Source organism: Elgaria multicarinata, chromosome 12 (genome assembly GCF_023053635.1).
Source record: "Elgaria multicarinata webbii isolate HBS135686 ecotype San Diego chromosome 12, rElgMul1.1.pri, whole genome shotgun sequence".
In the NCBI taxonomy this organism is placed as follows: domain Eukaryota; kingdom Metazoa; phylum Chordata; class Lepidosauria; order Squamata; family Anguidae; genus Elgaria; species Elgaria multicarinata.
The window spans coordinates 33,984,495-33,999,175 of NC_086182.1; the positions used below are offsets into that span (position 1 = coordinate 33,984,495).

Here is a 14,681-nt window from a genome sequence, read left to right on the forward strand (position 1 = left end):
TTGGACTGATGTTGGATTTTGCCCTACAGTAAGTGTTCTTATCTATTAGTCATTAATATCCTTTGGCTTCCACCGAATAGCGGCTGGCACTTGGCTTCACACCGTTCTTCCCACATTAGCTGTCGTAGGGGAAGAAGGGTGGATTCACACATGCATGTTGTCCATCGCTGCAATGCCTGCCACTCAATGAAATCTACGCAACTCTGAAGGTGTGGAGCATTGTGTTTTGAGGAGACGCAAGGTCAAATGAAGCGTCACAGGACGCTGGATGACCATGGTTGAATTCTCCCAAAGCGGGGTGGTGGTGTGTGGGCCAGCTTCTGTTGAATTTCCCAAATGGACGCCTTTGGTTTCTCAGACCATGGGTGCTTCCTTCCCCCTGGGTGATGTTCCTGGTTGTCAAATAAAGATCGCCAAATACAGACAATGTATCTGACACAATCTCTCTCTTTTTCAGCTCTGCAGTCAAACCTTCTCTCATTTCCTCAGCAGCAGAGTGGGCTTCTCCTCCCACAACACGGACACAGCTTAGCATCTCAGGTACCTCCATCTTGACCGGTCTCTTGTCAGCTGCCAAATATTGCATGCCATTATCAACACTGCCAAATATTAAACCCTATTGCATGCTTCATAGCCATGCTATGATATACTAAAAAGTAGGGCTGTGCTCCGCTTCGCTTAGGGTTGTAGAAGCAGCATTGGAGCGGCTTGATTTGCCTCCGTTAAAGGTGGAGGCGAAGCGAGTCGGGGTGGGGTGAAGCATCACAAAGCGGATTGCCCACTCGCAGAGCGATCCGCTTGTCGTGAAGCTCCGCCTGCCATTTTGGATTTTTTTCCCCATAGGATTACACTGCCTGAACTAAGCGCGTATAACTTTTTTGTTTTTCAAGCTACATCCTTGAAACTTACTGTGCTTAGAGAGTGATGATTGGGGGTCATTTGTGTCAATTTTCAGAAGTTTTCGTCATGCGGTTTGCTTGCTATTAATTTTTTTAGAATGGGTAAAAGCGGGAGGGGGTAATGTTTTTTTGAAGCAGTGAGAGGCAGATTCAACTCCCAATCGTGATGATAAGTGATCACCTGATGTGAAGCATCCTCCAATCCCAATGTTGGAGGGGGGACTAAACCAGAGACACCAAGAGACAGTTTTTTCCTTTCTCTCTCTTTGTGGGTTGGAGTTCGTGGAGAGAGGAGTGTTAGTTATATAGCACCATCAATGTACATTGATGGTGCTATATAAATAATAATAATAATAATAATAATAATAATAATAATAATAATAATAGTTCTCTGCTGTAGCTGCGTTTGTTCGGAGGAGATAGGATTTAGCTTGGGGGGGGTGATATTTGTTTGTTTGTTTCTGACTTCTTGCGTAGCTTTCCTGTGCTCTGTGTTTTGCCTTAGTTTGATTTATATAAATTTATAATTGTTCATTTTTGGAGTGTTTGTTTGCTTCCCAACCCCCAACCCTCCCCCCTGTCTTTTAAACCCTGTGTTCTGTGACTGTGTTTATTCATTTTCCTTATTTCTTCTATATAAAAAAAGATTTAAAAAATTACCAAAAAAAATATCTATCCTCTCTTTCTCTCTCTCTTTCTCTCTCTCTGACTCGGTGTGGGTGTGTTTGTTTGGACTGTGTGTGATTGTGTGAGTGTGATTGCTGTGCACTGTTTGTTAGATGCAAAAAGCAAATAAAGTTTGACCATTCAAATAAAGTTTGGGCAAAGCACTACACAGTTTTCCCATTTCCCCAAATAATAAATACATTATTTATTAATGTATGTGATTGTGTGATTGTGTGTGTGATTGTGTGAGTGTGATTGCTGTGCACTGCTTGTTAGCTGCAAAAAGCAAATAAAGTTTGACCATTCAAATAAAGTTTGGGCAAAGCACTACACAGTTTTCCCATTTCCCCAAATAATGAATACATTTATTATTAATGTATGTGATTGTGTGGTTGTGTGTGTGATTGTGTGAGTGTGATTGCTGTGCACTGCTTGTTAAGTGCAAAAAGCAAATAAAGTTTGACCGTTCAAATAAAGTTTGGCCAAAGCACTACACAGTTTTCCCATTTCCCCAAATAATGAATACATTTATTATTAATGTATGTGATTGTGTGGTTGTGTGTGTGATTGTGTGAGTGTGATTGCTGTGCACTGCTTGTTAGGTGCAAAAAGCAAATAAAGTTTGACCGTTCAAATAAAGTTTGGGCAAAGCACTACACAGTTTTCCCATTTCCCCAAATAATGAATACATTTATTATTAATGTATGTGATTGTGTGGTTGTGTGTGTGATTGTGTGAGTGTGATTGCTGTGCACTGCTTGTTATGTGCAAAAAGCAAATAAAGTTTGACCGTTCAAATGAAGTTTGGCCAAAGCACTACACAGTTTTCCCATTTCCCCAAATAATGAATACATTTATTATTAATGTATGTGATTGTGTGGTTGTGTGTGTGATTGTGTGAGTGTGATTGCTGTGCACTGCTTGTTACGTGCAAAAAGCAAATAAAGTTTGACCGTTCAAATGAAGTTTGGCCAAAGCACTACACAGTTTTCCCATTTCCCCAAATAATGAATACATTTATTATTACTATTAATATTATTATAATTTTAATAATTATTGATAATTAGAAAAGGCAATGCTCCCAGTGCTTCAGGGACATAGCTGCCTGCTGCCTCTCCTCCTCTGTGCCTGCCTCACAGGGCCGGTTTGTGTATGTCTTGCTTTGACTCAGGGCATTAGTCCTTCCTGGTGATGAAAAGGCAGCTGCATTGCTGCTGTGCTCACCCTGTTTAGACTTCTTGAAGTTCCTTGTTAATTTTTGAAGTGTTGAAGATTCTTATTTAGCTTTAGCTTTAAATATTCCCCACAATTCAGGGCATGTTTGGATTTCCTTTGAAATGGCCATGAATAAAGATCTATTTAGAAGCCTAGTTAGCTGTCTGCAGCTTACAAAATCCCTGAGATAGATGCATTTCTAAAAATGTGGCAGGGGGTATTTTAAAAAATTCCTCAAAAATCAGGGGATGCTTGGATTTTTTTCAAAATGGGCATAAATAATGATCTATGTGGAATCTCTCATGGTGCCCACTTCCAGGTCTGTATCTAGAAAAATCCCCAAGATATTTGCATTTCTGTAAATGAGGTGGGGGAATATTTTTAAAAATTCCCCAAAAATCAGGGCATGCTCGGATTTCCCTGAAAATGGGCACAGATAAGGATCTAGGTGGAATCTATGATAGTGCACATTTGCAAGTTTCTAACTGAAAAAATGATAGAGATAACTGCATTTCTGAAAATGGGGGTGATATTTAAAATATTCCCCAAAATTCAGGAGATGCTCATATTTCATTCAAAATGGGCATGAATGTGGATACATTTAGAAGCTATCAGGGTGCCCATTTTGATGTTTCTAACTTGAAAAGTGATGGAGACGTTTACAGGTTTGTTGATTGGGGTTAGGGTTGAGGGTTAAAACTTTTTAAAAAATCGTTAAAAATCAGGGGATGCTTGGATTTCCTTCAAAATTGGCATGAATGAGGATACATAGCTCTCATGGTGGCCAGTTGCAAGTGTGTATCTGGAAAAATGACAGAGATAACTGCATTCTGAAAATGGGGGACAATCTTTTAAATATTCCCCCCAAATCAGGGGATTCTCGGATTTGCTTCAAAATGGGCATGAATCAGGATCTATGTAGAAGATCTCATGGTGACCATTTTGATGGTTCTAACTTTAAAACTGAAAAAGTTATAGGCATTTGACATTTTCAATGCAAGTCTATGGGGGGAAACACGGAGCTCCGATCCGGATCCGGAGCCCCGCCGTGGAGCTGACCATAGGTGGATTGACATGGGGCAGAGTGGACCCGATCTGAAAGTTGCAGATCTGGATCCAGAGCAGATCGGGGGGGTCCGTGCACAGCCCTATTAAAAAGCCTGCTGCTTGTCAACTATCAAATGTTATCACATACTGGGCTCATCTACACCAAGCAGGATATTCCACTATGAAATTGGTTTATAAAAGGCAGGAGCCACACTACTGCTTTATAGCGGTATTGAAGTGCACTGACATCTGTTGGGGCCCATTAACGCACACCATATACCATTTTCATACCACTTTCATAGTGTTATATCCTGCTTGGTATAGATGTGTCATGGGCCCCAGCAGTTGTCAGTGCACTTTAGTACCACTATAAAGCAGTAGTGTGGCTCCTACCTTTTATATACCACTTTCATACCACTTTCATAGTGTTATATCCTGCTTGGTGTAGATGAGGCCACTGAAACCCATTGCATGGCCACTATGCTATCAGATATTGTCAAATACTAAATCTCTTTAAATGCCAGCTATCAAATCCTGACACATGTCAAGTCTCATCTACTGAAATCAAACATAGAATATCAAATAACAGCTGGTCAACAGCACATTGTTAAACTATGGAATTCGCTACCACAACATATAGTGATGGCCACCAAATTGGGATGGCTTTAAAAGGGGAGTGGACAAATTCCTGCAGGAGGAGGCCATCAATGGCTACTAGTCCTGATGGCTTTTTGCTACCTCTGGTATCAGAGGCAGTGTTGCCTATGTGGACTAGTTGTGGGGAACAGGGGCAAGAGGGTGTTGTGGCATTCATGCACTAGTTGTGGGTTTCCTGTGGGCAGCTGGTCAACCACAGTGTTAACAGAATGCTGGAATAGATGGACCCTTGGCAGGATCTGGAATGGCCCATCTTATCTTCTTAAAAAACAAATATTCAGCAATTATTCCAGCATTGTGGGGAAATGCTCTGGAGAAAATGCACTAACAAATACATGGCTGGCACACATCATTTTCCTGACTGAGCCGAAGGACAAAGGACTGACCAGACTGGTAGATGACTCTGTCTTCCACAGTAATGATCGGATAATGAGGAAAGCCTAGTATTTTCCCCTGAAAGGTGTTATAGAAACCTAGTGTAATTGCCCAATTCTACTACAACACAGTGCCATCTAGTGGTGGTGTGATGGAAAGGAATGGGGAGTAAAAAAAACAGGGCAGGGAGAACCATGTGTAAAAGAGATTATCTTAATCCCGCAAACAATCCAGAAGCAGGCGGTCTGGTTAAAAACTTCATGTAGAGAAGCCCTTAAACACACAGTCCCCTCTCCTGCAGTTCAAAGTGATTCAGTCCCAGCAATAACATGCTGTTATTCTGGATGTCTCGATCAGCTCTCAATGTGTGTGAACAGAATGTTGGATTAGATGGAACTTGGCCTGATCCAGCATGGCACTTCAGGGGTCTGGAAATAAAGCCCTATGAAGAGAGACTGAAAGAACTGGGCATGTTTAGCCTGGAGAAGAGAAGATTGAGGGGAGACGTGATAGCACTCTTCAAATACTTAAAAGGTTGTCACACAGAGGAGGGCCAGGATCTCTTCTTGATCGTCCCAGAGTGCAGGACACGGAATAACGGGCGCAAGTTACAGGAAGCCAGATTCCGGCTGGACATCAGGAAAAACTTCCTGACTGTTAGAGCAGTATAACAATGGAATCAGTTACCTAGGGAGGTTGTGGGCTCTCCCACACTAGAGGCCTTCAAGAGGCAGCTGGACAACCGTCTGTCAGGGATGTTTTAGGGTGGATTCCTGCATTGAGCAGGGGGTTGGACTCGATGGCCTTGTAGGCCCCTTCCAACTCTGCTATTCTGTGATTCTATGATTCTATGTTCTTAATATGAAATGGCGATGGCGTAAATAACAACTTCGGCTCCCTCCATCCTGTGTGGCATGGACTCTTTCCATCATATACACCAGCCTTTTCCAAGCTGGTGTTTTGGATGACAAATCCCAGTGGTCAGTGGTGTTCGGAGTGGTGGTCCAGAGCATCTGCAGGACACCAGGTTGGAGGAAGATGATGATGATGATGATATAAATAATTTATTTCTTACCCACCTCTCCATTTTGATCGAGTCGGGGAACAAAAATAGGTGATAAAATACATAAAACTGAATTAAAACATAATATACATTGTTAAAAACATCCTTAAAAAGCATCCTAAAACATTCTAAAAACATCTTAAAATTCCACTGGATAAGCCTGCTGAAATAGATCATTCTTTATAGCTTTCTTGAATGCTAGTAGACTGTTAAGTTGATGAGTCTCCTCCGGCAGGCCATTCCACAGCCTGGGAGCAGCAGAAGAGAAGGTCCTCTGGGTAACAGTCGTGAATCTAGTTCTTTCTAGATGAAGTACATTCTTCCCAGAGGACCTGAGTATGTGGGACAGATTGTACGGGAGAAGGCGATCCCACAGGTAGCCTGGACCCAAACCATGTAGGGCTTTGAAGGTGATAACCAACACTTTATACTTTGCTCGAAAACTAATTGGCAGCCAGTGAAGAGATTTTAAAACTGGTGTAATATGGTCATGCCTAGGTGTACCAGTGACCAGCCTGGCTGCCATATTTTGAACTAGTTGAAGTTTCCGGACTAGGCACAAAGGTAGCCCTATGTAGAATGCATTGCAGAAGTCGAGCCTTGAAGTTACCAGCGTGTGCACTACCGTCTTTAGGTCTTCCAACTCTAGGAAAGGGCGCAGCTGGCGTATCAGCCGAAGCTGATAGTAGGCACTCCTATCTGTCACATCTATCTGGGCTGTCATTTGGAGTGATGGATCCAGAAGCACCCCCAAACTGCGAACACAGTCTTTCAGGGGGAGTGTAACCCCATCCAGAACCGGTTGAAACACCTCAAAATCCAGGTTGTGGCCTTTGACACTGAGCACCTCCGTCTTGTCTGGATCCAGCTTCAGTTTGTTTTTCCTCATCCAGCCCATTACCGCCTCTAAGCATTCATTCAGAGGAGACACACTATCTTTAGCTGACGCTGTTGTCAAAGGCATAGAGAAATATATTTGGGTGTCTTCAGCATACTAATAGCACCCTGCCCCATGCCTCTGGATGATCCCTCCCAGCGGTTACATGTAAATATTAAATAGCATTGGGGAAAGGATGTCACCTTGTGGTACACCACACAGCAGCTCCTTCTTTGAGGAGCAGCTATCCCCAAGCATCACCATCTGGAACCTGCCCGAGAGGTAGGACCGGAACCACTGAAGCACAGTGCCCCCGATTCCCAATCCCCTCAATTTAGCAAACTCATCCTCCGAGCGCTAATCCTTATGTAGCAAAAATGGTGCCATCTTCACGTCAAAGAGAGGCAGCAACATCTGTGGAAAAACACCAAAATCCAGGTTCAAACCTGGATCCAACTTTGCAATTTTTTTCTGGATTGATGATCACAGAATGTGGGTGTGTCTTTTGGTCTCTACCTTTAGATGCCACGATTCCTCCTTAATAGAGCGAGGTGTTGCTGTGCCTTTGCAGATCTGCATAATGACAATCCCACCACGGGTTGTGTTTTCCACAGGCCATGGGACGTCCTGGGCACCCTGGGTCATCGCTGGAGCCCCACCTGGAGGTCCCTCAGCATTTACAAGTTGCCAAACACTTGTCCTCTTCGGCGGTGACGGACGAAGCTAACGACCTTGAGGAGCTCGAAAAATTTGCCAAGACGTTCAAGCAGAGGCGAATCAAGCTTGGATTCACCCAGGTGAGGAAGGTCTTCAAGCTGCAATCTCAAAGGGTGCTTCACCCACAGGAAAGACCTTTCTCTACCAGGGGCACTGCAGTATCTCACCCAGTCTCATAAAGAGAAGAACTGGATTTTGGCAGTTGCCACTAGGCATGCAGAAGCCAGGAACATCTCCCCTCTGCTACCCAGCTCCTAAAGGTGCTAATCCTTCTGTACACCTGGTTACCAGAATTTATTGAACACTTACACATACACATGTACATGTGCACACACACACACACACACACACACACACACACACACACATTTCACAAGCAGCAGGCATAGTTCTTCCAGTTGATGGACATCTTCCCTCCAGGACAAAAGGAAGGAAGGAAGGAAGGAAGGAAGGAAGGAAGGAAGGAAGGAAGAGAGATACAGTGGTGGCCAAAATTGTGGACACTTTTTGAAATGTTCATATTTTGCAACTTTGCATGCTTATAGAAAATGTTCTGTTTCATGAAATTCAAATGTTTATATATCAATGGAAAGAATTCAATATAAAAAAAACCAGAATGCAAATATCTGCAGTACAAAAAAAGTTATCCTTACTTTAGTCTAAAAACAAACACAGGTGCAATTGGGCGAAGAAGCGGATTGGAATTCCAAACGTTTCTGGCCAATCACAGTCCTTGTTCTGGGGACCAATCACATGGCAGTAGCTGTGTTACATCATATTTCAAGTTGGGGAAAGTCAGTTTTGCTGTTTGTTCTGTAACTGGAGCACAATTGGAGATTGTGTGAATATTTGAAGTATTTCTCAAATTAAAAGTGTGCGTACCTACATCATAAATACAGCCATGGCACCAAAGCAAAGAGTTGATCAGACACCCAGGAAAAGAAGCAGGATTGTTGTATTACATGAATCAGGTCTTTCAGTTGATATATAAACATTTGAATTTCATGAAACAGAACATTTTTCTATAAGCATGCGAAGTTGCAAAACATGAACATTTCAAAAAGTGTCCACAATTTGGGCCACCACTGTAGATGCTGGGCTGTAGCATCATTGGGCCCCTGCTAGAACCTGGCAGTGGGCCCATTGCCAGCCTTTGGAGACCCTGGCCATGCTCTTTTTCCTCCCAGTTCTTGCTGTGCTTGATCACCTGCCCTCCCCAGGTGGGATAAGAGGGTGGACCAGGAACCTTCCCCCCCCCCATTCATCTTGCCCTCTCCCTCTGGGTGGGGTTTCAGATTGAGCTCAAAGGGAGAGAGGAAGCACATGTGCCACTGCGACAGGGTCAAATAGGAGTTGGGTTCAGTCAGGGAGGGGCCCACTGACAACATATTGTTCAACAGCCCCAAAAAATTCTTGGAAGGGAGGAAAAATAGCAGGCAGAGAAAGAAAGGACAAAGAAAAGACAAAGAAAGGGAGGACGGAAAATGGCGGAACCTTGCAAGGACCGGAAGACAATATTGGCATATACTACACAGCTCTGAAAATTAGAAGGAAATAGTATTCATCTTTATTTTCTTTTTAAGGAACAACTTGTCTCCACTTGCTCGAGTCCAGCTGCAGGGACTTTTAGGTCCCGTTACACAATGTTTTAAGGAGGGGAAGGGATTGCACCACTGCACACACACACACAAATTTGCCACTGCACAAAATGTGTCCAGCTGCGCATGAGGAAGAACAACAACAACACTCTGCTCTGGTCATTTTGAGAGTCCTGTGGGACCAATGAGCCATGCAGATCCCAGCATCACGAGAACATCAAGTGTGACGATCAGAGCCGAGCATCTCGGGACAGATGGGGAAAGTGAACGGGATGGCCAGTCTGCCAGTGAATCTGGGACTGGTGGGGAGAGGGATGGAACTGGGGAGAAGTCCTCCACAGCGCCTTTGCCCTTCCTTGACTGCTTCTGCCTCCCTTAGGGCGACGTGGGCCTGGCCATGGGGAAACTCTACGGAAATGACTTCAGCCAGACCACAATTTCCCGCTTCGAGGCTCTCAACCTTAGCTTCAAGAACATGTGCAAGCTAAAACCACTGCTGGAGAAGTGGCTGAGCGATGCAGGTAGGATGCAGTTTCAGGATAAATAGTTACGTACTTTTTCTCCCTCTGTACCTGTGTGTGTTTCTCTGTGTTTCTCTCTCTCTCTCTCTCTCTCTCTCTCTCTCTCTCTCTCTCTCTCTCTCTCTTCTGTGTGTGTGTGTGTGTTTTCAGAAAAGAAAAGGAATTCAATATCTTTCCAGATATTTTTTTTCTGGCAGGTTTCCCAAGCCATTGATTGATTGATTGATTGATTTTTCATTTTTATACCGCCCAATAGCCAAAGCTCTCTGAGTGCTTCTGATCTGATTCTCACTTGTTTTCCCATTAGCCAAAAGTATTGAACTGAAATATTTGATTCAAGAAGATATTAAAGAAGCTGCAATCCCTTTACCTGCCTACCTGGGAGTAAGCCCCATTGAACAAAGTGGGGCTTGGTTCCAAGTGAACATGTATAGCATTGCATAGTTAGTGAGGTTAAATACTATATTCAAACATATTCAATGCCTTACTTGTATATTAATTTTATTGAAATGCTTTTATCATTTCTGTGTCTAACCAGCCATTTCAGAGAGTTTTTTTAGAGCAAAGAAAATGCAGTGTTTAATTGCGAAAGTGAAAGAAAGTGTGATTTCCTCTTCAGTATTTGTGCTATTTCAGCATATCACAGTGCCACCTAGAGGTTACATAAAAGAAAAGCAGAAAAGGAAATGCGCCTCATATAGTGCTCGGATCTCAATTCTGCAACAAAACTGAAAGGAGATCCAACAGATTAACAGCCTACTAACAGCCTTGTGTAGAAAAGCTTGTTGTTTTACATTTTAAGACAAAAAAATGAAAGCACTGAAAATTGTTAATATACATTTTTAGCAAGCTGTGTGTTTCGACTGATACACAGACACTGGGCTGCTCTTCTGAAATTTAGGATTTGCAGAAGTTGCAACCTCTTCCAGAATTTGGTTTGGTTTTACAGGCTTTACATAACCTTATTGGCTTTGCTGTTTCAACATGTGTTGAGGTTGGAGACTATTGGGAAAAGGATGGAGTTAAATCCTACCTCTCTGAGATTTTCAAGCTTTGGCAGGTATATAAATTGATGCTGTGGTTTTGTTGAAACAGACAGGAATATTATTTATGAACTGTACCATAGCATTGGGCCACAAGGGGGCAGTAGCATGAGCTATACACTCCAAAACAACTACGTTTATAAGAAGTCACCAGGCAATTGTAAGGTAATATGCCCCCTTCCGAGTTTGACAGAGCTCTTTCTCAGACTGGATGATAAACAAAACAAAAATGAAAACAGAAGGACAGAAGAAGTTAGGGAGAAAGGTGTTGACACTGGACACAATGAAGGCCTCTGTGTGTCATTTGATGAATGGAAGAGGTCTTTCCCAGACTTTGGGTGCTTCCAGAGGAAGACTGCACCGTGTCCTGCTTTGTTGGTTCCTGGTCAACAGCTGGTTGGCCACTGAGTAAACAGAGTCCTGGACTAGATGGACCTTTGGTCTGATCCAGCAGGGCTCTTCTGATGTTCTTAAGTTCATATTTGGTTGTGCAATTGCCCTGCCTCATTCACAGAATTTTCCACGGGGACTAGACAACGAGGGTCATCAGACCAGCATCTCACACTAATTACTGGCCTCTGACAGATTTTCACAGGTCCTTTTCACATCCACTTCCTGCGTGTCTCCCGTGCCTTCCGCTAATTTTTCTGGCCAAAAAATGACCCAGAAAATCTGATTCTTTGGGCTGTGATGAAACTCGTTTGCCATTTCCTGCTGTGTGCAGGAGAATCAGCATGATAAAAATGCCCACTGAACAGGCAATGTGCCCATTGCTTGTTCTCGCTTTCTTCGCGATGTGAAGAAAGAGGAAGCTGTTCGTCCCTATTGTGGGACAGGAGTAGGTGGCAAAGTGACGGGAGGGAAACGTGATTCCCCACCCACCCCACCCCGTCTGATGGCGCTCAACATCACCTTCAATTTGCAGCCCTCCTGTGGCTTTCTACCACTGCTTCTGTCTTTTTTTTTCTTACCAGAAAAATCCCTCCAGATAAGCCTTCCTCAACCTGGAGCGCTCCAGATGTGTTGGACTGCACCTCCCAGGAGATGTAGTCCAACACAACTGGAGCGCCCCAGGTTGAGGAAGGCTGCTGTAGATGCACTTCTAGAGCATGAACTTAATTTATACAGGACGTTGACTGCGCGTTTTGGGTTGCACTATTGCCCCATGACCCTTCTGAGATGGCCAGCAACTTGGATGGCTTTAAAGAGGGGTTAGGCAAATTCATGGAGGGGAAGTTTATCAAAGGCTACTCATCATATATATTATCTCCAGCATCGGAGGCAGCAGAACACGAGCAAGAAGGGTGCAATTGCCTCTGTGTCCTATTGTCCCATTGAGGCATCAGACTGGTCACTGTGCAACAAGATAGAGAGGCCTTCGGTCTGATCCAAGCCACACTTCTATTATTATTATTATTATTATTATTATTATTATTATTATTATTATTATTATTATTATTATTATTTATTACATTTATACACCACCCCACAGCCGAAGCTCTCTGGGCGGTTTACAACCATTAAAAATAGTAAACATTAAAAGTATACAAAATTTAAAAAACATAAAAACAGTATAAAAACAACAGTCTCCATTTAAAAACGACAGTTCTGGGGTCCATTAAAAACCAACTTAATGTTGTTAAATGCCGTTAAATGCCTGAGAGAAGAGAAAAGTCTTGACCTGGCGCCGAAAAGATAACAATGTTGGCGCCAGGCGAGCCTCATCGGGAAGATCATTCCACAGTCGGGGGGGGGCACCACTGAGAAGGCCCTCTCCCTTGTTGCCATCCTCCGAGCTTCCCTCGGAGTAGGCACTCGGAGGAGGACCTTAGATGTTGAGCGCAGTGTACGGGTAGGTTCATGTCAGGAGAGGCGTTCCATCAGGTATTGCGGTCCCAAGCCATGTAGGGCTTTATAAGTTAAAACCAATACCTTGAATTGGGCTCGGAAACATATAGGCAGCCAATGCAAGCGGGCCAGAATCGGTGTTATATGCTCAAACCTCCCTGTTCCAGCTATCAATCTGGCCGCCGCATTTTGCACAAGCTGCAGCTTCGGGACTGCCTTCAAAGGCTGCCCCATGTAGAAGGTATTGCAGTAATCTAATTTGGAAGTTACCAAAGTATGGACAACTGAAGCTAGGTTATCCCTGTCCAGATAGGGCGTAGCTGGGCCACCAATTCTTATGGGAATGCTTTAAGGTTTTTATTTCCCCAGTTGTTTGCTGCCCAAATCCTCGCCCAGATCAATACACCATCGATACACCATCTTTGAATTCATCTCTTGCCTCCCTCCCCTGTAGAATCTTCTCCTTTGGACTCTGCCGTGAGCACGCCCAGTCCCTACCCATCTGTGAGTGAGATGTTTGGGCGCAAGAGAAAGAAACGCACCAGCATCGAGACCAACATCCGCTCCACGCTGGAGAAACGGTTCCAAGACGTAAGAAAAGCAGGCCCCTTGGGGAGCAGAAGGGGGGCAATGCCACGGCAGCCATGCTCAAGCGGAGTGCCAGGGGCTAAATTTGGAGGCTGACTCTTCTTTGTTGACAAAGTGCTTATGAATAGGGACGCTCAAGTGGTCATAGAAGCTTGAAGGGGAGCAGGGGAGCAGAGAGACTTGACGCGAGGCTCTGGAGCTGGCCAAGGAGACAGGGTCTGACTTCAGCATCAAGGCAACTCAGAAGCCTGGTCAGATCAAGGATAACTAGCAGGCTGCCAGAGATGAAAGTCAGAGTCCTGCGGAGACTTAGAAGGGACAGCCCTGCCTCTTTGCAACCTTGCATGGCTCACCCCAAGGTGATGAGCAGGCGGATGATCTGCGCCTGAGTATGGACGGGGTAGCGTGTCAGTTCTGGTACTCTTGGACCTCTCAGTGGCTTTCAGTACCAGCGATCATGGTATCCTTCTGGAACGCCTGAGGGGATTGGGAATTGGGGGCACTGTCCTTTGGTGGTTCCGGTCCTACCTCTCAGCCAGGTTCCAGATGGTGATGCTTGGGGATAGCTGCTCCTCAAAGAAGGAGCTGCTGTGTGGTGTACCACAAGATGCCATCCTTTCCCCAATGCTATTTAACATTTACATGAAACCGCTGGGAGGGATCATCCGGAGGCCTGGGGCGGGGTGCTATCAGTATGCTGATGACACCCAAATATATTTCTCTATGCCTTCAACAACGGCGTCAGCTAAGGATAGTGTGTCTCCTCTGAATGAATGCTTAGAGGCGGTAATGGGCAGGATGAGGAAAAACAAACTGAAGCTGAATCCAGACAAGACGGAGGTGCTCGCTGTCAAAGGCCACCACCTGGGTCTGGAGGTGTGTCAACCAGTTCTGGATGGGGTTACACTCCCCCTGAAAGACTGCGGTCACAGCTTGGGGGTGCTTCTGGATCCGTCGCTCCAAATGACAGCCCAGATAGATGCAATGGCCAGGAGTGTCTACTATCAGCTTTGGCTGATACGCCAGCTGTGACCCTTCCTAGAGTTGGAAGACCTAAAGACGGTAGTACACGCGCTGGTAACTTCAAGGCCCGACTTCTGTAATGCGCTCTACATGAGGCTACCTCTGTGCCTAGTCTGGAAACTTCAACTAGTCCAAAGTATGGCAGCCAGGCTGGTCACTGGTACACCTAGGGGTGACCACATTACACCAGTTTTAAAATCTCTTCACTGGCTGCCGATTAGTTTCTGGGCAAAGTACAAAGTGTTGGTTATTACCTTTAAAGCCCTACATGGTTTGGGTCCAGGCTACCTGCAGGATCACCTTCTCCCGTACAATCCGCCCCACACACTCAGGTCCTCTGGGAAGAATCCACTTCAGCTAGCAAAAACTAGATTAAAAACAGTTACCTAGAGGACCTTTTCTTCCGCTGCTCCCCGACTGTGGAATGGCCTGCCAGAGGAGATTCGTCAACTTAACAGTATTTTAGAATTTTAAAAAGCAATAAAGACTGATCTATTCTGGCAGGCCTATCCAGTGAAATTTTAGAATGTTTTCAGGATGTTTT

General features: G+C 44.4%; 1 protein-coding gene across 5 annotated transcripts in view; it reads left to right on the forward strand.

Annotated features, from left to right (window-relative positions):
* The window catches only part of POU2F3 (POU class 2 homeobox 3), a 334,798-nt gene that overhangs the window by 310,968 nt on the left and 9,149 nt on the right, over nucleotides 1-14,681 (forward strand). For all 5 annotated transcript variants that reach the window (XM_063138996.1, XM_063138991.1, XM_063138992.1 and 2 more), the window contains 4 exons: nucleotides 458-540; nucleotides 7,414-7,596; nucleotides 9,494-9,635; nucleotides 12,981-13,117. In XM_063138996.1, coding sequence (XP_062995066.1) covers nucleotides 458-540; nucleotides 7,414-7,596; nucleotides 9,494-9,635; nucleotides 12,981-13,117 — 545 coding nt within the window. The remainder of the gene's footprint in view (nucleotides 1-457; nucleotides 541-7,413; nucleotides 7,597-9,493; nucleotides 9,636-12,980; nucleotides 13,118-14,681) is intronic.